The sequence below is a fragment of the Macaca thibetana genome, chromosome 5 (assembly GCF_024542745.1).
Source record: "Macaca thibetana thibetana isolate TM-01 chromosome 5, ASM2454274v1, whole genome shotgun sequence".
Classification (NCBI taxonomy): Eukaryota; Metazoa; Chordata; class Mammalia; order Primates; family Cercopithecidae; genus Macaca; species Macaca thibetana.
In genome coordinates, this window is record NC_065582.1 from 102,260,116 (window position 1) to 102,287,212 (window position 27,097).

The following is a 27,097-nucleotide window of genomic DNA, read 5'->3' on the forward strand; positions in this document are numbered from 1 at the left end:
TATTAGAGATCAGGGGTCTCCAACCCCCACCTCCAGCCCCATACCAGTCCCACGGCCTATTAGGAAGCGGGCTGCACAGCAGGAGGTGAGTGGTAGGCAAGTGAACATTACCACCTGAGCTCTGCCTCCTGTCAGATCAATGCTGGCATTAGATTCTCATAGGAATGCGAACCCTATTATGAACTGCACGTGTGAGGGACTGAGGCTGCACGCTTCTTATGAGAATCTAGTTCCTGATGATCTGAGTGGAACAGTTTCATGTTACAACCATTCCCCCACCACCCCATCCTTGGATAAACTGTCTTCCATGAAACCAGTCCCTGGTGCCAAAAAGGATGAGGATCACTGTTATAGATTGTTCTGTACATGTTAATCAGGGTCAACTTTCTAGTTATTTCTATATCTTTCTCGGGCACGGTGTTTTATACATAGCAGGTATTTAATAAGTATTTGTAAACATGCACTTAAACAATGGCTAACTTTTTTCATATATTTCTCAGAGCTATAAATCTTTATAAAACTATTTTGGATTCTTCAATAAAATAACTGAACTTCTTGGAATACATGATCATTTAAAACTCAATAGATTTTTCAGAGGGTTGAAACAGGGTAGCCCATTATCTTTATTTGACTTATCCCCACCCAAATAAAAAAATTAAACAGTTACCTTTTCAACATCTGAGAGAGAACTTAGTGATTGATTTTGAAGAACCTCTGGTGCAGTGAATGCTCGAAGATCCTGATTGGAAATATTTTCATCTGTAAATGATACACTACCAGATGGCAGCAACAGCAGAGACCACGGAGAAATGATGAAGCCAACAGCAGCAGGATCAGCTAGGCTTACTGGTTTGTAATTGCACCAAAATAAAAAAAAAGAACAAGAAGAAAATTGCTTAAAATTATAATCACAGGAAACAGTAATCACTTCAATGGATAATCCAGCCTATTTGTATAGATGTTAATGAGTAGTTAACATATACCAAATCAACATGCTACAAAAAGATTGGGTTTCATATAAATACAACAGGTAGCATTATTAACAATAATGCCTTGATTTGGCTTAATTTTTCAAAATCTGGATAGCAGATCCTATCAACTAGAAATAGAGCCCTTTCATTGTTCGTCTTAAGAATTAAACTTGGTTCAAATGTTTTATCACAGGGATATATAGATATAGGATAAGGATTAATAGCTCTTTAACTTTTTATGAATTATGCATTCCTTTAAGAAACTGGTGAAAGGTGTGGTTTCTCTCTCAAGGACACTGCCCATAAATATAAAGCTCTGTATAAATTCTGAAGTTTTATGGATCTACTTATAACCCATTTATAGATTCCCAAGTTAGGATTCCGATTTAGACTATAGTGTCCTGAAATTGATAGAAATCAATTCCTTTTAAAATTCCTTTTAGGCATTCACAAGGTTTCTAACTACAATGAAATGTCTTGAGTCAAAGTATATATTTTGCTTGAATTTAGATTTTATCTTATTTACATTTGCTCATTATTTCACTAGCATTTCAGGCAGCTTGTTTTGTACTACCAAATATGATCAATGAGGTCTCTTAACTTTTTGTTTTAATGCTTGGCTGTATAGACGTCCAAGAGCTCACACCTAAGAGTATTAACAAAAATACATTCCCTAGACACCAGCAGGCCTCCACCTAAAAGTAAAGCTGTACTTTAGGCTCAACAAAACAGACTGATTAGAATAAACTTCATTTTGTCCCTCATCTCAAAAGTAAGTTAATACAGGTTTTAGGAAAACTGCTAGGTGAACTTGGTTACAGACTCAAGATAACAGCTATAGAAAAATCACAAAAGGCCTATGACTGAAATTCCATTATTCAATCTGAATAAGTTATACTGATATCACTCTGTCAAATGATAAGACATTGACAGAAGTTTATGCAAAAGTTTATCATACAGTATCTATACTTTCCTGAAAACAATCAGAACTGAATTTTTTTTATCAGAACTGAATCATTCTGACTTTTTAACCTCTATCTACCATCAACATGATCAGAATATGACTTATGATTAAAAAGTAAACTACTAAGAGTCATTCTTACTTTGAAGGTTAAAAATCTGCTTTTTTATGAATCTGAGACATGTCTTTAATAATGGTGTCAAAGAAGAAAAATGTGTTTGAATGCATCTTTTAATCAGTCACCACATCTTAGGTTGCACTGAAGTGGTGTTATAGACCAATGGTCCTCAAAGCCTTAACCAATCATACATCAGACTTCTGAAACTTAGTTCACAATTGTTATTGCCAAATACATTTCAATGAATCATTTCAATTAATCATCACAGCTCACAATCTTAGGTGTATGCTGTTGTATTTTACAGTCACTGTATAAGTTTTCTGTTAAAAGCCGCCTCTTAGTTATTTCATACACAGAGAACACACAATCTAGCTAGAAAAGAACTGACAAAGCAAAACAATATCTCCCTTGCCAAAAGATACCATTCAAAACCGTGAGATTTCATGTCACAGATATTATAAAACAATCTAAAATCAATTTATGTCAAATTATCAACTAAGGGGAACAAACACTAGGAGGCCAATTGGGAAGGCAATGCGCTAATAATCTGGTGTGAGATGATGATGGCCTATAAGCACAGTGGTGGCGATAGAGGTGGTGAGAAACTGCTGGAAACTGAAGATATTTTAGAGGTAGTGACAACAGAATTTCCTGACAGATTGGATGTGGAATGACAGAAAAAGAAGACTCTGGATGACATCGAAGTTTTGATCTGAGTAATTGGAAGGACAGAGTGCCATCAACAGAGATTGTCTGAAATACTGCAGGCTGCTGAGATGGGGGTTAGGAGGTGGTGGCAGGAATTAGAACTTTGGGACCTATTACATTTAAGATATCTGTTATATATTCAAATGAGGATGTCAATTAGGCAATTTGATCTGAAATGTGAGATAAAAATCAGAATTACGGATATATTTTGGGAGTTGCTGGCCTACTGGATTCTATTTAAAGCCATGTGACTTGATGAGGTCATTTAAAAAAAAAAAAAAAAAAAAACCACAAGAGTTAAGATAGAAAAGAAATGAAGACCAAGGGGACTGAGCCCTGGGGTACTCCAGCATGCAGACTGCTCCTTCTTGGTCTGTTTTTTTTTTTTTTTTTTTTTTTTTTTTTCCAGATTCTTCCTCTTCTCTTGGGGACTGATGCATGTATGGTGCTGTAACTTCCCTCTAATACTTCTTTCACTCACCACTGCCAATCTCCATCCCACTATTTTAATTAATTCTACTTACTAGACTTTCTGTCCAGTTCTCCAGTACCTAAGTCCTGAATCTAAGTTAGGAAGCTGGGATTCTAACTGTCATGGCTAATTCCAGATTGTCTTTCTTTTGGAGGCAAAAGTATGATTTTGGGTGTAACTGTTACCACTTCAAATTTATAAATGATTGCGGATCACAGCTAACACAGAGGCCTGAATGCCACCTAAAAGCCTAAATGCTATGCCCTGTCATGTCACTGTGGATTCTGGTATCCACCTAGACCAGAAAAGGGCTTGCTACATTCCTCCTCTTCATCCTTGGCTACAGACTGATGCTCTCCCCTCCTCAGCATGGGAGCACCAATCAGAAACTGCCAAAGGTGAAAGCAATTCATAATTCCTTATCACTATAAAATGAAGAGATTTATTCACTTACCAGCACAACCAAGGTCAGTAAACTGATTATTACTCAGTTAAGAACTATATATCTCTCTCCTTTTTTATTAAGTTGTATTTTGTTTTTAAGGGACACATAATCATACTTATTTATAGGGTATAGTGTAATGTTTTGGTACATATGTATAATGTGTAATGATGAAACTGTATATTTCAACTTTTATACAATATATTGTTTGCTTTTATTGAACATTTAAAGTATATCTGTATTTTAAGGACTATATATATATATATATATATATATATACACACACACACACACACACACACACATTTTCTTCTCAACATTACAGGTCATTTGCTACTAGAGTCTAAAGTATTATTGGGGAGATAATATGTACATAAATACAAGATAGAAAGTATTAGGTATCTAAGAAAAAAAAGAGTTTGGAGGATAGCAAAATTACTTCAACTACAATAAAGAATTAATTTCTTTTTTTATATGTGGCCCTTTAGTAGGTACGACTTGATCATGGCTAAGATTAGGATTCTAAAAAGAAGAAATGGCCAAAGCAAAGGCATGTGGGTAAGGAAATTACTAAGTTTGTACAAGGAACAGCAAGAATTTTGGGCAGAGAAATGGTGAAGAGCAGTGAGAAACAGAATTACCAAGAAGGATCACACTTTTGCTTGTTAAAAATAATACACACAGGCTGGGCGCAGTAGCTCATGCCTGTAATCCCAGCACTTCAGCAGGCTGAGGTGGGTGGATCACCTGAGGTCAGGGTTCAAGACCAGCCTGGCCAACATAGAGAAACCCTGTCTCTACTAAAAAAAAAAAACAAAAAAAAAATTACCGGGTGAGGTGGAGGGTACCTGTAATCCCAGCTACTCAGGAGGCTGAGGCAGGAGAATCACTTGAACCTGAGAGGCAGAGGTTGCAGTGAGCCGAGATCACACCACTGCACTCCAGCCTGGGTGACAGAGTGAGACTCTGTCTCAAAAAAAAAAAAAAAAAGAAAAGAAAAGAAAGAAAGAAAAAAATGAGAAATTACACAAATATTTTCAAATGTGATTTTTAAATGGCTTGTAATAAAGTTAAAGCAACTGTGACAACAAACTGCTGTCAAATTCTCTAAACACACACGTGACATTTAAGTACTGGACTCTTGAGAAAACATAGTGAAACCACAGAAAATATTTTAAAATAATTTTAAAGGGTTATGCAAACCTGAAAGTAAGGGAATTTAGAGTTGTGGCTAGAATCAGTCTTCAATTCACTCATCTTGTCTAACTAAAAAGAAGAAATTTAAAGCAATGTATTTAAAATCCTTCAAAAAATGCTAACAAAAGAATATTTAAAAATGGATTCTAGAAGCTTGTAATTCCATTCACTGTGTTTTAATTGTGTGCTAACTGCATTCAAGAATGCTATTATGAAAGAGTAAATCTGATATGAATTGATTCTAGTAGTCTAATGATTATAGATTTTACCAATATTCCACAGAAAAGTTGCTTAAACAGAATTTCAAGCAGCTAGAGGCAAGGTTAAGGATAAGCAGAAATTTGATACGCAAAGAAACACCTTAGAGCTTCTTTCCAATGTTCTTTTAAACTAAGATCATTTTATATTAATCCATTTTTTTTCCCTGAGGGTTCTTGCCGTTTCCTTTGGATTGTCCCCTTATTTTTCATCTTCCACATATACTATTAAAAATTAGGGAAATAATCTTAACTAGGCAACAAACATGGTAAGGAAACACTCATCAAAAGTATCAGGAAATCATTTTGAGACTTAGAACAATAATGACACCATTTTGATTGGAAAAATCCCTTTGCCTATTCAAGCACAAGAAATTAGTCTTCCCATTTTATATGTTCTGTTAGGGTGTCTGGCAAAAATGTATGCAGAGGCCACTGTTCCAAACTCTGAAGGATTTGATAAAGTCCCTCTATAATATGGAATTCTCTCAAAAATTCAGTCCATATGTTCATACAATATATACATTGTTAAATCAATAATCTGGTATAACAATGCACAAACAGAAAATAAATGATTTAGAATAGTTTCCCTATATCTTAACATTTTCTTGATAGTAAGTTTTGTGATAAATTATTTAAGGCTTACTGGAAATTGTAGTATATGCTAGAAGTAGATAACAAAATAAAGCTGTATTAATTCCTCAAAAGTTTTGTTACTACTTTAAAAAAACTTCTGTTTGTCTAATACCATACAGGATAGAATAGCAACTCCTTATTGAAAATAAAATTGCGTAAACGATTGAAATTGATATCTACAATAAGGTAAATTGATAATCATAGTCTCTTTAAAGACATTTTACATGTAAGTTTTCTTGGTATAGCTAATCATGCAACATCATTTACTAAACTCCTATGAGCCTTTGGTTCTCAGGAATTTATATTCTGGTGGTAGTTGGTCAGACCTTGCTAATCACCCAAATCCCTAAACTCACCTAGAAGATTTGGAAAGATACTGATATAGGAGTTAAAAAGGAATTATTTAGGCAGATAGTGAGAGTAAGGAAGTCCTCAGTAAGGTTTTCCTTTAATGAAAAGCAGTACCAAAATCATTTTCTTTTCTAACAGAGCAGCCTGTACAATTGAACTGCAGACAGACAAACAAGCTGGAAGCTTGCACGGGTGAATACTGGCAGCTGTGCCAATAGGAAAATGTTACTGGGACTAGGCATGTTCAAAATGGCGGCTCCATCTTCCCTTCTCTTTGCTAGCCACCTGTACAGCAAGTAGCAGATAATATGGTGCAGGTCAAGTGGAAAGTACATTTGCATAATAAGATTAGGACGAGGTGGCCAGACTTCACCATGCACCATGTAAACATCACACCTGGTCCAGCCAATCTGTGGGCCCTATGTAGATCAGATACTGCCTCCTCAAGCCTGCCTATAAAATTTGGTACACTCCCATTCCAGGCTAGAATTCCAATTCGGGAGTCTCTTTTTCTTCTCTCTCTCTCTCTCTAGCAGAAAAGAAAATGTTTTTGTAACCCTGTTTTGACATATTTCTCCTAGAATAAAAGTGGTTTAAGGATACAAATTATAATTTCCCTAAAGATCAGGTACAATGCCATTATAATTATCTAATTGAAATGTTTGCAAAAATTAATTTGTTTCCCATTTTAAATCTATACCACAGGTCCACAACCTTTTAAAGTTGCTCTTCTAGAGAGAGAGAGAGAGAGACAGAGAGAGAAGAGAGAGGAGAGAGAAGAGAGAAGACAGAGATGTTCTCCTTTCTCTTTCTTTTGCCTATTAAAACCTCTGCTCCTAAGCTCACTCCTTATGTGTGTCCCTGTCCTTAATCTTCTTGGTGCGAGTCTACGAACCTCGGGTATTTACCCCAGAAAATGATGCCGCTTCAATATCAGAGAAACTGTCAGCTTCATTTCATTCTTTTTATAGTAGCTGACTTCAGTAATTTAGTATGTAGTCTCATTTTACTGAGAGACAGTACAGTGTAAGCCAGAATCCCTGGGTTCAAATCCCAAGTTTGATATTTAGGGTTTATACAGTGATCTTCATTCAGTAAGTTATTTAGCACCTCTGTGCCTGAATTTCCTTATTGATAAAAATCATTGTCACATCATAGATAAGGCTGCTGTGAGGATTAATGAAAAAAACAAAACCAAAACCAAAGACTTAGAACAGTTCCTGGCATACAGCAGTAAGTGCCATATAAAAGTGGTGACTATTATTATTTAATAAACCTTTTCTCAAAGATACCAGTTGTAGACTACACAGCTAAGAAAATTCACTCCTTGAATTTGTCCTCAATCACCTACTTAGCATTTTCCCCCCACAGAAGACAAAGAGCGTATCATCCATGACAAGTACTGTAGTTTCAGAATAATAGATTTAATTCTCAAACTGTTATATTCTAGATCTTTGGGAAATTTTGTTGGCATCTTTTACGTAGAAAAAAATGTGAGAAATACAAATGATTTAAGGTACAAAGTATCCCAAAATATCAATTTGTTCTTTAATTAAAATTAATTTCTTGGGGAATATCCTTTTTGTAAGTAGTCTGTTTATTACTTATTACATGGTATTCCTAGTTAGCATAGATCCTCAATTTAGAACAATTGCTTTAAGATTTGATGATCAAACCAATTAGTACTTATTGAGTAACTACATTTGTCAAATTGGTATTTTACTATACATAGTCATTAACTTTAGGTAAAACATGACTTGTTAAATGAAGACATTTATTTGAATGCACATTATCAGTACAGTATCAGCATAGTTTTAGAAATTTTTGTTTGTAATACAAGTTGCAGTATTCTAATAACATGAAATCATACAAACTTGTTACTCCAAATTGGTCTGTTTCATGAATAGGAGATAAAAGATATTTTTGTTTCTTAATGATGACATTAACCACACAAACACACACATTTTCTCTCTTTTTAAAATGACTAAACACAAGCAAGCTGCTTGCCCAAACCACAACCACTGGAATCTTGGTATGGCTACTGATCAATTAGGCTTCCAGTAGTTGTGTTTTGTTATGTACTTCCAGAACTATGCTACTTGGCAACAAAACACTAATGAAACAAGTGATATACAGACAATCTATATTAGTAAAACCAAATTGGTTATTATTAAAAGTAACAAGGCTTAAGTGATTGGACAATGTGGATAGAGGGAAGCAGGTTTCTTGCTTTCTTCTTCAGCAAGCCTGCCTGGCCACCTGATTCAAGCAGCATGAAATAAATAGTAGCAGTTCCTTTCATTCTTCCTTCCTTTCTTATCATATGCTGAGGAGCTGCTCACTTTATTCCTTTGAAATACTATGTTCTTCCTCTTTGATTTCCCTTTCACTTCCACCTTTTCCACCAACTGCTTTATGCTTACCATCAATAAAAACCGTATCTCCCAAAATTACATGCCAAAATACTGAAAAAAGTTTTTGTAACTCTGTTTTCACATATTTCTTCTAGAATAAAAGTGGTTTAAGGATACAAATTATAATTTTCCTAAAGATCAGGTACAATGCCATTATAATTACCTAACTGAAATATTTGCAAGAAAAAGATTTTGTTTCCCATTTAAAATCTATACCACACAGATCCACAACCTTTTAAAGTTGCCCTTCTGCCCTGCCTGAGAATAACTTACTAATTTAGACTTTGCTGACCACACACAGGCAACTATTTTGGAGTTCCACTATCAAGAAAAGCAAAGTTTTCTTTCAACTTTCAAATACCAGAAACTCTAAATTATTCACACAGAGAATACTCTTGATCTTTATTCTCCAATCTCTTTTAGTTACATTTGCAAGTATGATTTAAGATAAGAGTCAACTTGGCTTATTTGAATACTGAAACAAACTTATTTACAATGTCTGACTTTGGGAGTTTAAGGTAATTAAGAAACTAAGCAGGCTTTCTGTTTCCTGATCCACTGAGGACTTTGTGTGAATTCTGGAGACAGAGTACAGGAATCTACACAGTATTTTAAAATAACTTCCTGGAGATTCCAATATGTGTATCAACCTACCCTACACACAAATAAAAACCACTGCTCTCATTAGGGACATTAAAATGGTATCACTAATTAAGTTGCTTCTTGACCTTGTACTTGCTCCAATTATATGTTAATTAACTGGTATTAAATATATAATAAGATGAGGTATGTATAACTTTATATCCTTTCCTGATGCTTTTTGTTTGTTTTGCAGCTTACAAAGCTGTAAGTAAGGCATTTTACAGGAGATACAGCAAGCTGGAAAGTGTTACAAGTAACTATTTTATCCAAATTATAGTTACTTCATTTTATTAGAAAGGCAGAATAACTATCAGTAATTTCAGACTACAAATGAGACCTAAATAGCTCTTCTCTATTTATAATATGGAAGCTGATTAAAGAGTACCAAATTGAGACTGCCACTGACATTTAGAAATAAATTGCCTTATCCACTGATGGGGTTCAGAACATACTGCCCCAAATTATGGCACCTTGGTATTTGAGAAAACCACAGAAGCAGGAAGGCCACTCTCTGACCTTCTCCCACCCTTTCCTCTGAACCTTCATGCAAGACGTGCCCTTTGTATACCTGGAGGAAAGAAACATCCTCATCTCTGAACACACAAGGACACAAAGAAGAATCTGATCAAAAAGGCTGTGCTAAGTTTCCCCCAGTTTATTACCATTAGATCACACTTTATTATCAAATTATACTCTCAATCCCATCCACTTCTCCATCAGACAGCGCAAAACCCCCCACAGGTTTAATTATTACTTTGGGTTTTCAATTCCAAAGGCTCTTGTGTTACATAAAACTTAGATACCATAAACTTGTATGCTTTTCTCTTGTTAATCTGTCTTTTTTTACAGGGGCCTCAGCCATGAACCTAGCAATGGATAAGAAAAAGATATTTCTTTTCCCCTACACCACTTAATTAAACATTAACTTCATTTGGCTTTTTTTTTTTTTTTTTTTTTTTTTTGGAGACGGAGTCTCGCTCTGTCGCCCAGGCTGGAGTGCAGTGGCCGGATCTCAGCTCACTGCAAGCTCCGCCTCCCGGGTCTACGCCATTCTCCTGCCTCAGCCTCCCGAGTAGCTGGGACTACAGGCGCCCGCCACCTCGCCCGGCTAGTTTTTTGTATTTTTTTTAGTAGAGACGGGGTTTCACTGTGTTAGCCAGGATGGTCTCGATCTCCTGACCACGTGATCCGCCCGTCTCGGCCTCCCAAAGTGCTGGGATTACAGGCTTGAGCCACCGCGCCCGGCCCATTTGGCTTTTTCTATCTCATTCCCAAAGTAAAACAAAGTACAAATGAACTTCCTAAGCATTTTGTTTCTTCTGTTAACACTTTCTATATTTACTTATTTATTTTTAAGAGTTGGGGTCTCACTCTGTCACCCAGGCTGGAGAGCAGTGGTGCAATCATAGCTGGCTGCATCCCCAAACTTCTGGGCTCAAGCAGTCCTCCTGCTTCTGCTTCCAAGTAGCTGTGGTAAGTGCCTGTAATCCAACACTTTCTATAAATCCAATAAATATCCATAGTGTATGAGGTGAGCACCTTTAATCTCTTACCCTGTCTGATACACAAATGCATTAGGCATACAACCAGTACCTCAAGGTCATGGAATTCATATCAATTTTTTTATTTCCCTGAAGAGTACCCAAACTTTGAGAGCAAAACTACTCTATGTATGTGTAATATTTTAGCTGCAGACTCCTAAAAGACAATTTGCTTAAAAGTGGTTTCTTTTTAAAAATATAACAGCTGGGCGCGGTGGCTCATGCCTGTAATCCCAGCACTTTGAGAGGCCAAGGCAGGTGGATCACGAAGTCAAGAGATCAAGACCATCCTGGCCAACATGGTAAAATCCCATCTCTACTAAAACTACAAAACTTAGCTGGGCGTGGTGGTGTGCGCTTGTAGTCCCAGCTACTTGGGAGGCTGAGGCAGGAGCTACTTGAACCTGGGAGGCAAAGGTTGCAGTGAGCCAAGATTGCGCTACTATACTCCAGTCTGGTGACACAGTGAGACTGTGTTTCAAATAAATAAATAAATAAATAAGAAATAAAAATATAACAATCATATCTTATTTGGCCATCTTGTTAAAGCAGCTATAAAAATGTTAACCATGAATGGTAAATTATATTTAAAAACTTGATCTTATTGTTAGCTTAACAATTTTGTCAAAGCAATTTTGGAATGATGTGGTAAGTCTTTTAAAATGCTAGTATTTCTGTTGCCACCTAACAATTTCATTATAGCCCTCTGTAGATTTTACAGCTGCCACATTACATTTTGCCAGACAAAATAAACTACAACAGAGATAATTACCAGTAAAAAAAAAAAAAGTTTTAGTGAAGGACTTTTATAAAGCAGCAGGTTTTTGATTTTTTTTTTTTTTTTGCAAGTGCAGATTAAGTTTCAAAAGAGATCCTTTTTCTTCCACCTCTGCAATCTGCATAAATCTTGGGGGCGGGGGTGTAAGAGGAGCAGATACAGAATTTAAAGAATAAACTCAGTGATTTCATTTTACTTTCAAGGGCCTGAAATTTATACAAAGACAGAAACATGAATAATATCAAAGGTGACTGGCATTTATTTCATTTTTGGAGAATTGGATGAAAAGGTCAATGAAGAATAGTATATTTTTAGTTTCCAGAGGAAAAAAGATATATCTTTCCAGAGAGGAACTGGCTTTGTCTTGTGTTTACATGGAACCATGTTCTCTGTAGGTACTCATGAAAAATATTTTTCTGATCACTAATGCCATTCTCTGTTGCTACTGACATATCTCCCTCACCGCTCTCTGCCCTGCCACTTACGTTGTAAAGACATTTTCCTTCTCAAAAAGAAAAGGAGGAAGGAAGATTATTTGAATGGTAAACTATTCAATTTTTTAAAAAAATAGTATACATTTCTTATAAAAATGGTAACTATGACTGATACACATCACCCCAAGAAAGTAAAATTTTAACTTGTTACTAAATGATACAAGGTGTAAAGCTCTCTTTTAATTTCTATATTGGACAAAAGATATTGAGAAATACCTGTAAAATGTTTTCTGTAAAAACCTTAGTTACATAATCTGAATGTCTCACAGAATGTTGAGTAAAAGAAGTCAGACACCCAAGAGTTCACATTGTATGATCCTATTTTTATGATGTTCAAAACCAGTCAAACATTACCTGTGTGATATGTCATAGTAGTGATTACCCTTGGTAAACAAGAATTGACTAGGAGGGAACATGAGGGAGCCTTCTAGGTACTGAAAATACTCTGTATCTGAATCTGAGTGGTGACTGTATGAGTGTGTACATTCATAAAATTAATCAGGCTGTACAATTAAGACTAATGTTGTTTGCAATATATGTTATACCTCAACAATAATAAAACCTCTGTTAAGTATAAAAATTTAAACAATAAATATAGTGAGTAAAAGTAACATTTATCACCAAGGATAGGACTAGAGAAGATGAACTGTAGCAACTCTCCTATCTAACTGTATGGCTATTTAAATTTATAAAACTGACTGTTTAGAACATGTGAAGTCAAAATAATTTTAAATTAAAACACAGGGTATTGACTGTGTTTGTGGGGAAGGGGTTGTTTGCTACAAGCGTGTCATATACTTATCAAATAACCTACATTATTCATATTAAGCATCTTAGATACTAAATTTAACTTTGTGTTTTATAGTTTGTTTCCAGGGAACAAATGGGTAATTTCATACAGTTCAAACACTTTAACTTGAAGGACCTGTTAATTCCGGAGTTACGAATGCAGGGCAAGATGTAGCATGTCAAAGACAACTGATACACCCTCTTAATCAACAAAATTATGGCTATAGATAATAAGGAATATAATATTAAGGCACTCATTAGAATTTGATCTTTTAAAAGCTGCATACTATGTACAAAGATTTACTTTAAAACTTTTAACCCATAAAATTTTCTATATTTACTATAAAGTCTTTTTTTAAAAAAAAGGAAATCAATTTGAAGTTCATGCTTTGGCTCTCTTCTTATGATTTAATTGTGTTACTTATTCTCCTTTGTTTCTACCAGATTGGAAGTTCTACATTTCCTTTTTTATTTTGTGATTATTGCCAAAAACTTTAACGATATTTGAACTATGCAAACTCTAAGGCCAATTATAGATATTATTCTCATAAACAGATCAACCCTTAGACTGCTTTAACTCCTATCACCTACATCGGTCTCCCATATTACTGTTTTACTTATAATTTTAAATTTGAGATGATTGCTGTTGATGTTTTATACAGCCATTGATTGCTTAGATTGATCATCAAGTTGACTGATTCTTTTGCTTACTGTTCCTTCTTGAACCTTTTTCTTCCTTCTGGGTTTTATTTCCTTCTTCCTGAAATACATAAGTACTCACAGTTTTCATATGAAAATGTTTTGTTTTGACTTTAATCTTGAACCAAAGTTTAGAAAGACATCAAATTCTATCTGTACATTCCAATGCAGTGGCTATCAGCCACGTGTGGCTTTTAAGTTTTTGTTTTGTTTTGTTTTGTTTTTGAGACAGAGTCTTACTCTGTCACCCAGGCTGGACTGCGGTGTCTCGATCTCGGCTCGCTGCAACTTCCGCCTCCCAGGTTCAAGTAATTCTCCTGCTTCAGCCTCCTGAGTATCTGGGACTACAGGCACGCACCACCACGCCCAGCTAATTTTTGTATTTGTAGTAGATTGGGGTTTCACCACGTTGGCCAGGCTGGTCTTGAACTCCTGACATCAGGTGATCCACCCACCTTGGCTTCCAAAAGTGCAGGGATTATAGGTGTGAGCCACTATGCCTGGTCACTTTTAAAAATTTGAAATGTGGCTTTTGAAACTGAGGAATTGAGTTTTTAATTTATTTAAAATTTAATTTTCAGATGAATACTTAATCAGATATTAGAAAACTTCTAAGTATGATTATAACAATTTAGGCATGTAAATTACTTTTTCATCTGTATATTTTATGAAATATAAATATTTTTGATAAAATTTAGAGTCTGAATTGGCATATGCTATGAATGTTAGATTTTGATGATGACTTAGTACAAATAAAGTGTACAACATCTTACTAATACTTTTTCATACCAGTTACATATGAAAATGATATTTTTAATATATTGGATTAAATAAAACATAGAAATTAATTTCATCTATCTCTTTTCATCCTTCTAATGCAGGTCATAGAGAACATTAAATTATATACGATGTTTATGATATTTCTATTAGAAAATGTTATTGTAAGTTGTTATAGTGATATTTTCTTTTTTCTTAAAATAATTATGATGTATCCTCACAGCAGTTTTAAGATTTTATTTCTTAGTGAAATTAAGCAGTTTTAAGAATTTATTTAATTCTACCAAATTCTGACCTTATTTTTACTGTTCAGTCTGCTCTTAAGCTAATTCTTTTTTCTTTGTAGATAATTCAGCTTTCTTTTTCTCTCTGACTGCTTTAAAAACCTTCTGCTTGTTTATGGTGTCCTATATTTCCAATCCCATTAATCTATGTGTAGAATTTTTAAAAAATTTTTGACTGTGACTTAAGCTTCTAGAATTTGAAGATCTATATATTTTATCAGCTCTCAAAAATTATCAACTATTATATCTTCATTAATTGTTCTGTTTCCTATCCTCTTGGTTTTCCTTCTGGAACTCAGAGGTATGCTGGACCTTCTCATTCAATGCCCCATAAACCTGAACTCTCTCCTATTTTTAGTATTAGGGTGATCTCTTCAGCCCTATTTTCTAGTTTACTAATTTTGTCTTTGAAAAGAAAATAGAAGTTTTAAAAAATAACCAGGAAGAAGAAGACAGAGCAAGATGGCCAAATAGAACCCTGAGCAATAATCCCCCATCAGGAACAGTAAATTGAACCATCACCCATGCGAGAAAGCACCTTCATAAGAACAAAAAAGTGAGGTGAGTGATAAAAGTACCTATGTTCAAACCAGGCACTTTTTATCAAGGAAAGAGGCACTCAAGAGTGTAGGAGAGACAGTCTTGCATTGACTACACCAATTCCAGGCAGTCCAGTGAGGAGACAGTCTATGTGCTTGGAGGAGACAGTGAAGTCAGCGGAGGACTTTACAATGGAGCTTAGTGCTGCTCTGTCACAGCAAAACACAACACAGGTAGGAATTCTGTCAATGCCTATGAGGGAGCATTCAGACCACCAGTGGGCTAGAGGGGAATCCCCAACTCCAGTGAGAAGAACCCAGTTTCAGGCCAGTGGGGCTTTACTACCAGCTGACTAAAGTGGCCTGGATCACAGAATAAATTTGAGTGGCAGTCAGACCACAAGGACTGCAGTCCTAGGGCAAACCCTGGTACTGCACTAGTCTCAGAGGCAGTGGACTTGGGATGCAACCCAGTGCAAAACCAACTGTGGCAACTAAGGGAGTGCCTGTATCACTCCTCTCCAACTCCAGGCAGTGCAGCTCTTGGGGAGACACCTTCCATGTGGAGGATGGAGTGGGAAGAGCACAGAGGACTTTGTCTCACAACTTGGGCACCAACTTAGCAGATTCCTGAAGCCCCCAATTCCAAACCTTTGCTCCTAGATGGTGTTTCTAGACCCATTCTGGGCCAGAAGAAAATGCACTGTCCTGACGGAACAGACTCAGTCCCAGTCAGATTCACCACCTGCTGACTAAAGTGGTCATGGTCCTTGAATAAACATCATCAGCAGCTAGGCAGTAGTGGCCATGTGTCTTGGGTGAACCCCAGTACTGTGCTGGTCTGCAAGCCTTCAGGTGAGACTCTGCAGTGTCAGCTGTGGTGATCACAGGAAAGTCTATGTCACCTCTCCCTCCACTCCAGGCAGCCTAGTACAGAGAGAGGTTCCTTCTGACTGGGGAAAAGAGAGAAAAGAGAGCAAGCGGCTGTGCCTGCTAATCTAGGGAATCTTCCTTATCTTATCCAAGTTTACCAAGGCAGCGTATTTAGCGGTCTGCAAGAGTTGCAGTGCTCCTGGGCTTAGGGCGCCCCCTAGTGCTGAAATGGCTGCAGTAATTGCAGGCTTAGATCACAATACCCAATCCCCTCTGAATTCATGGAAAGTCTTGTCAAGAAAGTTGTATACAAACAAGACTAGACTGCAAAGACTGGAATATATACTTAACTCTTCAATGCCCAGACATCAATGAATGTCCGAAAGCATCAGGGACACACAAGGAAACAAGACTTCACCAAATGGACTAAATAAGACACTAGTGACCAATCTTGGAGTGATGAAGACACTCCTTTCAGAAAGGAAATTCAAAATAGCTCTCTGGAGGAAACTCAATGAATATCAAGAAAACAAGAAAAAGAATTCAGATTTCTATCAGAGAAATTTAACAAAGAGATTAAAATTTAAAAAATCAAGCAGAAATTCTGGAACTGAAAAATTCAAACAACAAACTGAAAAATGCATCAGAGAATCTCAACAGCAGAACTGATCAAGCAGAAGAAAAAACTGATGAGCTCAACAACAGGCTATATGGAAATACACAGTCGGGGGAAAAATAAGAAAGAAAAAAAAAAGAATAAAGCTTGGCTACAAGAGCTGGAAAATAACCTCAAAAGGGCAAATCTAAGAATTATTGGCCTTAAAGAGGATATAAAGAGAGAGTGCAATAGAAAGTTTAATAACAGAGAACTTCTCAAACCTACAGTATGAATATCCAAGTACAAAAAGATCAAAGAACACCAAGAAGATTTAACTCAAATAAAACTACCTCAAGGTATATAATAATCAAACTCAAAAGAGAAGGATAAAGAAAGGGTCCTAAAAGCAGCAAGAGAAAAGATAAAAATAACATACAAAGGAGCTCTGACATGTCTGACAGCAGAATTCCTACTGGACACCTACCTCATAGGCCAGGAGGGAATGGAATGACACATTCAAAATGCTAAAGGAAAAATCTGTTCCAACCTAGAATATTATATCTAGCAAAATTATCCTTCAAACATGAAGGAGAGATAAAGACTTTCCCAGACAAACAAAAGCTGATGGATTTTGTAGCACCAGATGTGTCTTACAAAAAATGCTAAAGAGAGGTCTTTAATATGGAAGAATAAACATGAGCAACAAGAAATCATCTCACAGAATAAAATACACTGGTGATAATAAGTACACAAAAAAAATACAGAATACTCTAACACTGTAATTGTTGTGTATGAATCATGCATATTTTAGTAGACTAAAAGAAAAACCCATCAAAAATAATAACTACAATAACTTTTAAAGAGAAAGCATTAGCAAACCAAACCTAAAATTAGTGGAATAAAAGAAAGATCAGAGCAAAAATAATTAAAATTGAGATTTAAAAAAAATACAAAAGATCAACCAAACAAAAAAATTGGATTTCTTTGGGGTTTTTTTTGCTTTTTGTTTTTTAACAGATGGTCCAACACTATGTTGCCCAAGCTAGAATACAGTGGCTATTCACAGGTGTGATCATAGTGCACTGAAGCCTCAAACTCCCAGTCTCAGCTGATCCAATTCTTCTGCATCAGCCTCCTGTGTAGCTTGGACCACAGATGTGAGCCACTGCACCTGGCTAATTGGTTTTTTGAAAAGATAAACAAAATTGACAAATTTTTTAGCCAAGGTAAGAAAAAAAAGGGACAAGACCCAATTAAATAAAAGCAGAGATGAAAAAGGAGACATTACAACTGATATCATAGAAATTCAAAGGATCATTAGAGACTACTAGGAGAAACAATATCCCAATAAATTGGAAAACCTAGAAGAAATGGATCAATTCCTAGAAACATACACCCAAGACTGAACCATGAAGAAATCCAAGTAACAATAGACCAATAACAAGTAATGAGATAAGAGCAGTAATAAAAAGTCTTCCGTCAAAGAAAAGCCCAGGACCTGATGGCTTCACTGCTGAATTCTACTAAACATTTAAAAAAGTAATACAAACCCTACTCAAATGATTCCAATAAATCAAGGAGGTGGGAATACTTCCAAACTCATTCTCTGAAGCTAGTATTACCCTGATATTAAAACCAGACAAAAATAGATCAGAAAGGAAGGAAGGGAGGGAGGGAGGGAGGGAGGGAGGGAGGGAGACTAACTACAGGCCAGTATTACTGATAAATAGAAATGCAAAAATCCTCAACAAAATACTAGCAATCTGAATTAAACAACACAGTAAAAAGATCATTCATTATGTTCAAGTGTGATTCATCCCAGGGATGGAAAGATAGTTCAACATGGGCAAATCAATAAATGGGAGATATCATATCAACAGAATAAAAGACAAAAACCATATGATGATTTCAATACATGCTATAAGAGCATTCAATAAAATTAAACATCTCTTCATGATAAAAACTCTTGGCAAACAGTACAGAAGGAACATACCTCAACATGATCAAGGCCATATATGACAAACCCACAGCTAGTACTGAATGGGGAAAAACTGAAAGCTTTTCCTCTAAGATCCCTAACAAGATAAGGATGCCTACTTCCACTTTTATTCAAAATAGAACTAGAAGTTCTAGCCAGAGCAATTAGATAAGAGAAGTAATAAAGGACATCCAAATTGGAAAAGAAGAAGTCAAATTATTCTTACTAGCAAATGATATGATCTTGTATTTAGAAAAACCTAAACACTCTACCAGAAAACTTTTGGAACTGATAAACAAATTCAGTAAAGCTAAGGGATACAAAACTCAACATACAAAAATCAGTAGCATTTCTATACCATTAGCAAACAATATGACAAAGAAATTAAGAAAGTAATTCCATTTACAAGTGCTACAAATAAAATAAAATACCTAGGAATAAACTTAACCAAAGAAGTAGAAAATCTCTACAATTAAAACTATAAAACAGGTCGGGTGCAATGGCTTATGCCTATAATCCCAGCCCTTTGGGAGGCTGAGGCAGGTGGATAGTCTGAGTTCAGGAATTTGAGACCAGCCTGGGCAATGTGGTAAAACCCCTTCTCTACAAACAAATACAAAACTTAGCCAGGCAAGACGCATGTCTGCAGTCCCAGCTCCTCAGGAGGCTGAGATGGGAGGATCACTTGAGCCTGTCTTGCTGGGTGTGGTGGTGGGTGCCTGTAATCCCAGCTACTTGGGAAGCTGAGGCAGGGAGAATCACTTGAACCCAGGAGGCAGAGGCTGCAGTGAGCCAAGATCATGCCTTTGGACCCCAGCCTGGGTGACAGAGCAAGATTCCACCACAAAACAGAACAAAATAAAACAAAACAATGATGAAAATAAATTGAAGAGGATACACAAAAATGGATGGATACTCCATGTTCGTGGATCGGACTAATCAATATTGTTTAAATGTGGCTGGGCGCAGTGGCTCAAGCCTGTAATCCCAGCACTTCGGGAGGCCGAGACGGGCGGATCACGAGATCAGGAGATCGAGACCATCCTGGCTAACACGGTGAAACCCCGTCTCTACTAAAAAAATACAAAAAAAAAAAAAAAAAAAAAACTAGCCGGGCGTGGTGGCAGGCACCTGTAGTCCCAGCTACTCGGGAGGCTGAGGCAGGAGAATGGCGTAAACTGGGGAGGCAGAGCTTGCAGTGAGCTGAGATCCGGCCACTGCACTCCAGCCTGGGTGACAGAGCAAGCCTCTGCCTCAAAAAAAAAAAAATTGTTTAAATGTTTAAATAAAAATTAACCAAGCATGACACATGTCTGTAGTTGACATGCGTTTAGATATGACACATGTTTAGACATGATGCATGTCTAAAGCAATCTACAGATTCAATACAATCACTACTAGGATATCAATGAAATTCTTCACAGAAATAGAACAAAATCTTAAAATTTATATGGAACCACAAAAGACCCAGAATAGCCAAAGCAATCTTGAGCAAAAAGAACAAAGCTGGAAACATCACATTACCTGACTTCAAATTATACTACAAAGCTATAGATACCAAAACAGCATGGTACTAGCATAGAAACAGACACACAGGCAAAGGAAAAAGAATAGAGAACCCAGAAATAAATTGTACATTCACAGTGAACTGACTTTTGACCAAGGTGCCAGGAACATATATTAGAGAAAGGACAGTCTCTTCGATAAATGATGCTGGGAAAACAATATCCATATGTCAAAGAATGAAGACAGATCCCTATCTCTTGCTATATACAAAAATCAAATCAAAATAGATCAAAGACTTAAATCTAAGACCTGGAACAATGAAACTACTAGGAAAAAACATGGAGGAAAAACCCTAGGGCACTGGTGTGCACAAAGATTTCTTGTGTAAGATCTCAGAAGTACAGGCAACCAAACCATTTTTGTTCACAGCAAAATTGAACAAATAGGATCACATCAAGCTAAAAAGCTTCTGCGTACGAAGGGAAACAACAAAAAAAACAACCCACAGAAAAGATGGAAGAAATATTTGTAAACTATCCATCTGATAGATTAATAACCAGAATATATAAGGAACACAAACAACTTAAGAGAAAAAAACAAATAATCCCATTAAAAAGTGGGCAAAGGATCTGAACAGACATTTCTGAAAGGAAGACATACAAACAGCCAACAAGTATATAAAAAATGCTCAAAATCATTAATCAGAGAAATTTAAAGCTACAATGAAGTACCATCTCACTCTAGTTAAAATGACTTGTATAAAATAGAAAGGCAATAATAAATGATGGTGAGGATAAGGAGAAAGGGGAACCCTTGTATACTGTTGGTGGGAATGTAAATTACTACAGCCACTATGGAGGATAGTGTGGAGGTTCCTCAAAAAAAAAAAAAAACAAAAAAAAAAACCAGCAACTACCATATGATTCAGCAATCCCACTGCTAGGCATCTATCCCAAACAAAGGAAATCAGTGTATCAAAGAGATATCTTCACTCCCATGTTTACAGCAGCACTACTCACCATAGCCAAGTTATGGAATCATCTCAAGTATCTATCAACAGATGAATGGGTATAGAAAATGTGGCATATATACACAACAGATATTATTCAGCCATATTAAAATAATAAAATTATTTCATTTGCAACAACATGGATGGAACTGTAGGATATTATGTTAAGTGAAATAAGCCAGGTACAGAAAGACAAATTTCACATGTTCTCACTCATAGGTGGAAGCTTCAAAAATAAAATTGAACTCATGGAGATAGAGAGTAGAATGATGGTTACCAGAAACTGGGAAGGTTAGTAGGGAATGGGGATAAAGAGAGGATGGTTAATGGGTATAAAAATAGTTAGAAAAAATAAGATGTAATGTTCAGTAGTACAATAGGGCAACTACAATTAACAATTTATTGCATATATCAAAATAACTAAAAGAGTAGAATTTGAATGTTCTTAATACAAAGAAATGATAAATGCTTGAGGGATGAATACCCCAGCTACCCTGATTTGACCATTACACACTGTATGCTTTTTTCAAAATATCACATGTACCTCAAAAATAACTAGTATGTAGGCATAATAATTAAAAATAAAAATGGCCTGGTGCGGTGGCTCACTCCTGTAATCCCAGCACTTTGGGAGGCTGAGGCGGCTGGATCATGAGGTCAGGAGATCGAGACCATCCTGGCTAAGAAGGTGAAACCCCGTCTCTACTAAAAGTACAAAAATTAAACGGGTGTGGTGGTGGGTGCCTGTGGTCCCAGCTACTCAGCAGGCTGAGGCAGGAGAATGGCGTAAACCTGGGAGGCAGAGCTTGCAGTGAGCCAAGATTGCACCACTGCACTCCAGCCTGGGCAACAGAGCAAGACTCCATCTCAAAAAAAATTAAAAAATACAAATAAATAAATAAATAAATAAATAAATAAATAAATAATGATAATCTGTTTAATCTGTTGAAGATCTCCATTGAGGTTTTAAATTTAGTCACCATATATTTTATTTCTAGATGTTTTATTAATTTTTTTCATTCTGCCTGTATTCATTTTTTGGGGTTGCTATAACAAAGTATCACAGAATGGATGACTTAAGTTAGAGAAATTTATTTTCTCACAATTCTGTACTTTCATAAAAGTGCAAAATCAAGGTGCTGGCAGGGTTGGTTTCTTCTGAGGACTCTCTTCTTGGCTTATAGGTGGCCATCTTCTCCCTGTATCTTCTCATAGTTTTCCTTCTGTATGAGTTTATGTCCTAATTTCCTCTTCTTATATGGACACTAGTCATATTGCATTAGGCCCCACCTTAATAACTGTATTTTAACATTATTAGCTCTTTGAAAACCCTATCTTTGATATAGTCCTATTTTGAGGTATTAGGGGTTAGGACTTCATGAATTTTTGAGGAACACAATCCCATAACATTGTCTATTTTTAATGTTTTCAGTGTTCTGAATTTTTTTCATTTTAAAAAATGTTTTTAGTCATTTTAAAAACTAAATTCAATAAACTAATTTAAATACACTTATTAGAAAATTCTATTATACATATATTTTAAAGGTGGGTAGTCTACTCCTGCTGATCTACAAAGAGAAAAAATGAACATTTGGCTCAAAAAAGTCAGGTATAGCATTTGACTGAAAACCATTTTTCTTTTAAAAACACAGTTTAAAATAAATAAGAAAAAACATCAAGCTCTAAATTTAAACAATTTTTGAAAAAATATTTGATGATACTCCTTTTGGTTGAGCAGATTTGTTAGGGAATAACTGACATACAATAATTGTACATACTAAAAGAGTACAATTTGATGTTCTGACATATGAATATGCCTGTGAAACTATTATGGCAATCAAATCAAGATAATTAATATGTCCATCACCTCTAAAAGTTTCCTCATGATCTTTTATAATTCCCTGCTTCATCCCCATCATCATCTCTCATCCCTAAACAACCACTCATCTGCTTTGTCACTACAGCTTAGTTTGTATGTTTTAGAGTTTTAGATTAGAATCATATAGAACGTCCTATTTTTTGTCTGACTTCCTTCACTCAACATAATTATTTTGAGATTAATCGATGTTGTTGCATGTATCAATAGTTCACTCCTTTTTATTGATGTGTAGCGTTTCATTATATGAATATATCACAATGTGTTTATCTATTCACTTGTTGATAGACATTTGTATTGTTTCCAGCTTTTGGTTACTACAAAGAAATGTGCTATGAACATTCATGCACAAGTCTTTGTGTGGACATACGGTTTCATCTCTTTTAAGTAACTAGGAATGTATATGGCAGGTTTATTTAACTTTTAAAGAAACTGTCAGTTTCCCAAATGTAAAGCTGTATCATTTTACATTTTCACTAGCAGTCTATGAAACTTCCAGTAGCTGGCTGGGCACAGTGGCTTATGCCTATAATCCCAGCACTTTGGGAGGCCGAGGTGGGCAGAAGATGATTTGAGGCCAGGAGTTCCAGACCAGCCTGGCCAAGATGGCAAAATCCCATCTTTACTAAAATATGAGAAAATAGCCAGCTGGGTATGGTGGCACACTCCTATGATCCCAGCTACTTGAGAGGCTGAGGTGGGAGGATCACTTGAACCTGGGATGCGGAGGTTGCAGTGAGCCAAGATCTCACCACTGTTCTCCAGCCTGGGCAACAGAGGGAAACTCTGTCTTTTAAAAAAAAAAAAAGCAAATATTTTCTCCCAGTGTAGGTCTTTTCCTTTCATTCTCTTAACAATATGTTTAGAAGAGTGGATGTTTTTGATTCTGATGAAGTCCACTGTATCTTTTTTTCTTTTATGGATCATACATTTGTCTTATTTAAGACATCTCTGCCTAACTCAGGGACACAACTACTGTCTCATTTTTTTTAAGAACTTTAATTTTTGGTATATGGATATCCAATTATTACAGCACCATTCATCGAAAAGAGCATCCTTTCTTTCTTGAAAATCAATTGACCATATAGGTGTGGATTTATTTCTGGACGCTATTATGTTCAATTGATCTAGTTGTTTATTTTGATTACTGTAGCTTTATAATAAATCTTGAGATCAGGTAGTGAGAGTCCTCAAACATTGTTCTTTTTTCAAAGTTGTTTTGGCTACTATAAGTCCACTGAATTTCCGTAAGAATTTTACAATCCACTTGTCATTTTCTACAAAAAAATATAGCCTGTTGGAATTGCACTGAATCTAGAGATCAGTTTAGAGAAAATTGACATCTGAACAATACTGAGTCTTTCAATACAGGAACACACCGTAGCTCTCTATCTATTTAGGTGTTCTTTAATTTCTCTCAGCACTGTATTTTAGTTTTGTTACATAGGCCTTCATATCTCTTGTCAGGTTTATTCCTAATTTTTTCATATTGTTAAATTTTGTATTCCATGTTTTACATTTTTTTAACTATTTCTAAATGGTAAAAGAGTTGTTTTTTGCATATTGATCTTGTATCTTTCAACTTGTTAAACATTTATGAGTTCGAGTGGCTTTTTCGGATTCTATCAAATTTTCTATATAGAACATGTCATATTCAAATACATACAGTTTTACTTTTTTCTAATCTGGATGCCTTTTGTCTTGTTTTATTTGCACTAGTTGGAACTTAGAATACAATGTTCAATATAAGTAATGAGAGCAGATACGCTTGATCTATTCCTGATCTTAGGGGAAGAGTCAATGATTTACCAGTAAGTATGATGTGAAGATACCTGTTATTAGGTTGAGGTAGTTCCTTTCTACTCCTATATAAGAGTTTTGTTTTTTTTCTTTTCTTTTTTTTTTGAGACAGGGCCTCATTCTGTTGCCCAGGCTGGAGTGCAGTGGTGCTATCTTGGCTCACTGCAACCTCCTGAGCTCAAGCCATCCTCTTGAATAGCTGGGACTACAGGTGTATGTCACCACACCTGACTAATTTTTGTATTTTTTGTAGAGACGAGGTTTCACCACATTTTGCAGGCTGGTCACGAACTCCCAAACTCAAGCAGTCCCTCCTGCCTCAGTCTCCCAAAGTGCTGGGATTACAGGTGTGAGCTGCCACACCCGGCCCTTAGTTGAGAGCTTTTTAAGATTGAAATGGATATTAGAAGTTACCAAATGTTTTTTCTGTATCTATTAAAAAGATAATATAGTTTTCCTTTTTTTAGCCATTACTATGGTCAATTATATTGATTGATTTGTGAATGTTAAACCAATCTTGCATTCCTAGGATCCATTTGATCATGATGTGCTATCATTTTTATATATCGTTGGATTTAATTTATTAAAGTTTTCTTAAGAATTTCTGCATCTATGTTTGTAAGACATATTGGTTTGTAGTTTTATTTTCTCTAATGTATTTGTCTGATTTTGAAATCACAGTAATGCTGCCCTCATAGAATGAGTTGGGAAGTATATACCCTTCTCTTCAATGTTCTAATAGTGTTTGTATAGAATTGCTATTATTTTTTCCTTACATTTTTAGTAGAATTCCCTAGTGAAACAACATGGGGCTGGAATTTTCTTTGTGGAGTATTTTAAACTATAAATTAAATCATCTTGGCCAGGTGTGGTGGCTCACGCCTGTAATCCTAACACTTTGCGAGGCTGATGCGAACGGGTCACTTGAGGGTAGGAGTTCAAGACCAGCCTGGCAAACATGGTGAAACTATGTCTCTACTAAAAATACAAAAAAAAAAAAATTAGCCAAACATGGTAGCACACAGCTGTAGTCCAAGCTACTTGGGAGGCTGAAGCAGGAGAATAGCCTGAACCTGGGAGCAGAGGTTATAGTGAGCGAAGATCACACCACTGCACTTCAGCCTGAGTGGCAGAGTGAGACTCTGTCTCCAAAAAGAAAAAATCAATCATCTTAATAGATATAGGGCAATTCAGGCTGTCTTTTTTTTTCTTAAGTGAGCTTTGGAAGTTTGTGTCTTTTAAGGTATCCATTTCATGTAAGTTGTTGAATACTTCCAACAATTTTGTTCATCATTTTCCTTTATTTTTTTAAATAACTACAGAATCTGAAATCATGTCACCTGATACTGTTTTTGTAAACCTCCTGTTGCTGTATTCATGAGTGCTATATCAATTTTTAAACTTTATTGTTTTGTATACATGAAGTGATTTTATAGCTCTAAATAGGTGTAAGTTCATAATGACTTGCTTTAAAATAGTTATTTCTGCTCTGCCAATACTAACTCCCGTAAGTCATTTAAACTGGGCTTTGTTTCCTTATCTCTAAGATAATTAGTTAGACTGAACAGATTAAAATCTTTTCAGCTCTAAGAGTTTGATTCCATAAATTAAAAAATATGTGTGTGGTTCTGAGTTTATGTAGGTACTTCTTATATATACTTTTTCCTTTTAGTAGCAAGAGAATTTTCCTGAAAGTATTTATGCAATAAAAGTAATTGTATAAAAATAGAACATAATATTCACTAAATTGTGCTGATATTATTTAATAGATTTATTCCCTATTAAGATTTTTTAAAGTTATCTATAAATTCTAATTTTTAAGCACTTTTTTAGGAGTGAAGAGAAGTCTGATATTTGTCTTAGCTTTCTATAGAAATTTGTCATTTTCACTATAATAAGACTTTATAAAAATGAAACACAGCCAAATAATTATATATGCTCTGTTCTCTACAATCTGATCCCAATTTGTCTTTCAAAGAATGTAAGAAACACAACGTGGTCTTTCAATGTTCCCAGGGCACTTGCTGGTATCTGTTGGAACTTTTTAATGCAGACAATGAACCTGGCTTGTTTTTAATATTTCTCTTTATCAAATGCTTTATTCTATTATTTTTTTGTTTTTGTTTTTTGTTTTTTTGAGATGGAGTCTCGCTCTGTCGCTTAGGCTGGAGTGTAGTGGCGGGATCTCAGCTCACTGCAAGCTCTGCCTCCCGGGTTCACGCCATTCTCCAGCCTCCCGAGTAGCTGGGACTACAGACGCCCTCCCCCACGCCCGGCTAATTTTGTTTTTTTTTTTTTTTTTGAGACGGAGTCTTGCTCTGTCGCCCAGGCTGGAGTGCAGTGGCCGGATCTCAGCTCACTGCAAGCTCCGCCTCCTGGGTTCACAC

The 27,097-nt window shown here is 35.8% G+C and overlaps 1 protein-coding gene across 9 annotated transcripts in view; it reads right to left on the bottom strand.

The window, feature by feature from the left end:
- The window catches only part of PTPN13 (protein tyrosine phosphatase non-receptor type 13), a 223,872-nt gene that overhangs the window by 151,655 nt on the left and 45,120 nt on the right, over window positions 1–27,097 (bottom strand). For all 9 annotated transcript variants that reach the window (XM_050790402.1, XM_050790400.1, XM_050790397.1 and 6 more), the window contains exon 4: window positions 668–846. In XM_050790402.1, coding sequence (XP_050646359.1) covers window positions 668–846 — 179 coding nt within the window. The remainder of the gene's footprint in view (window positions 1–667; window positions 847–27,097) is intronic.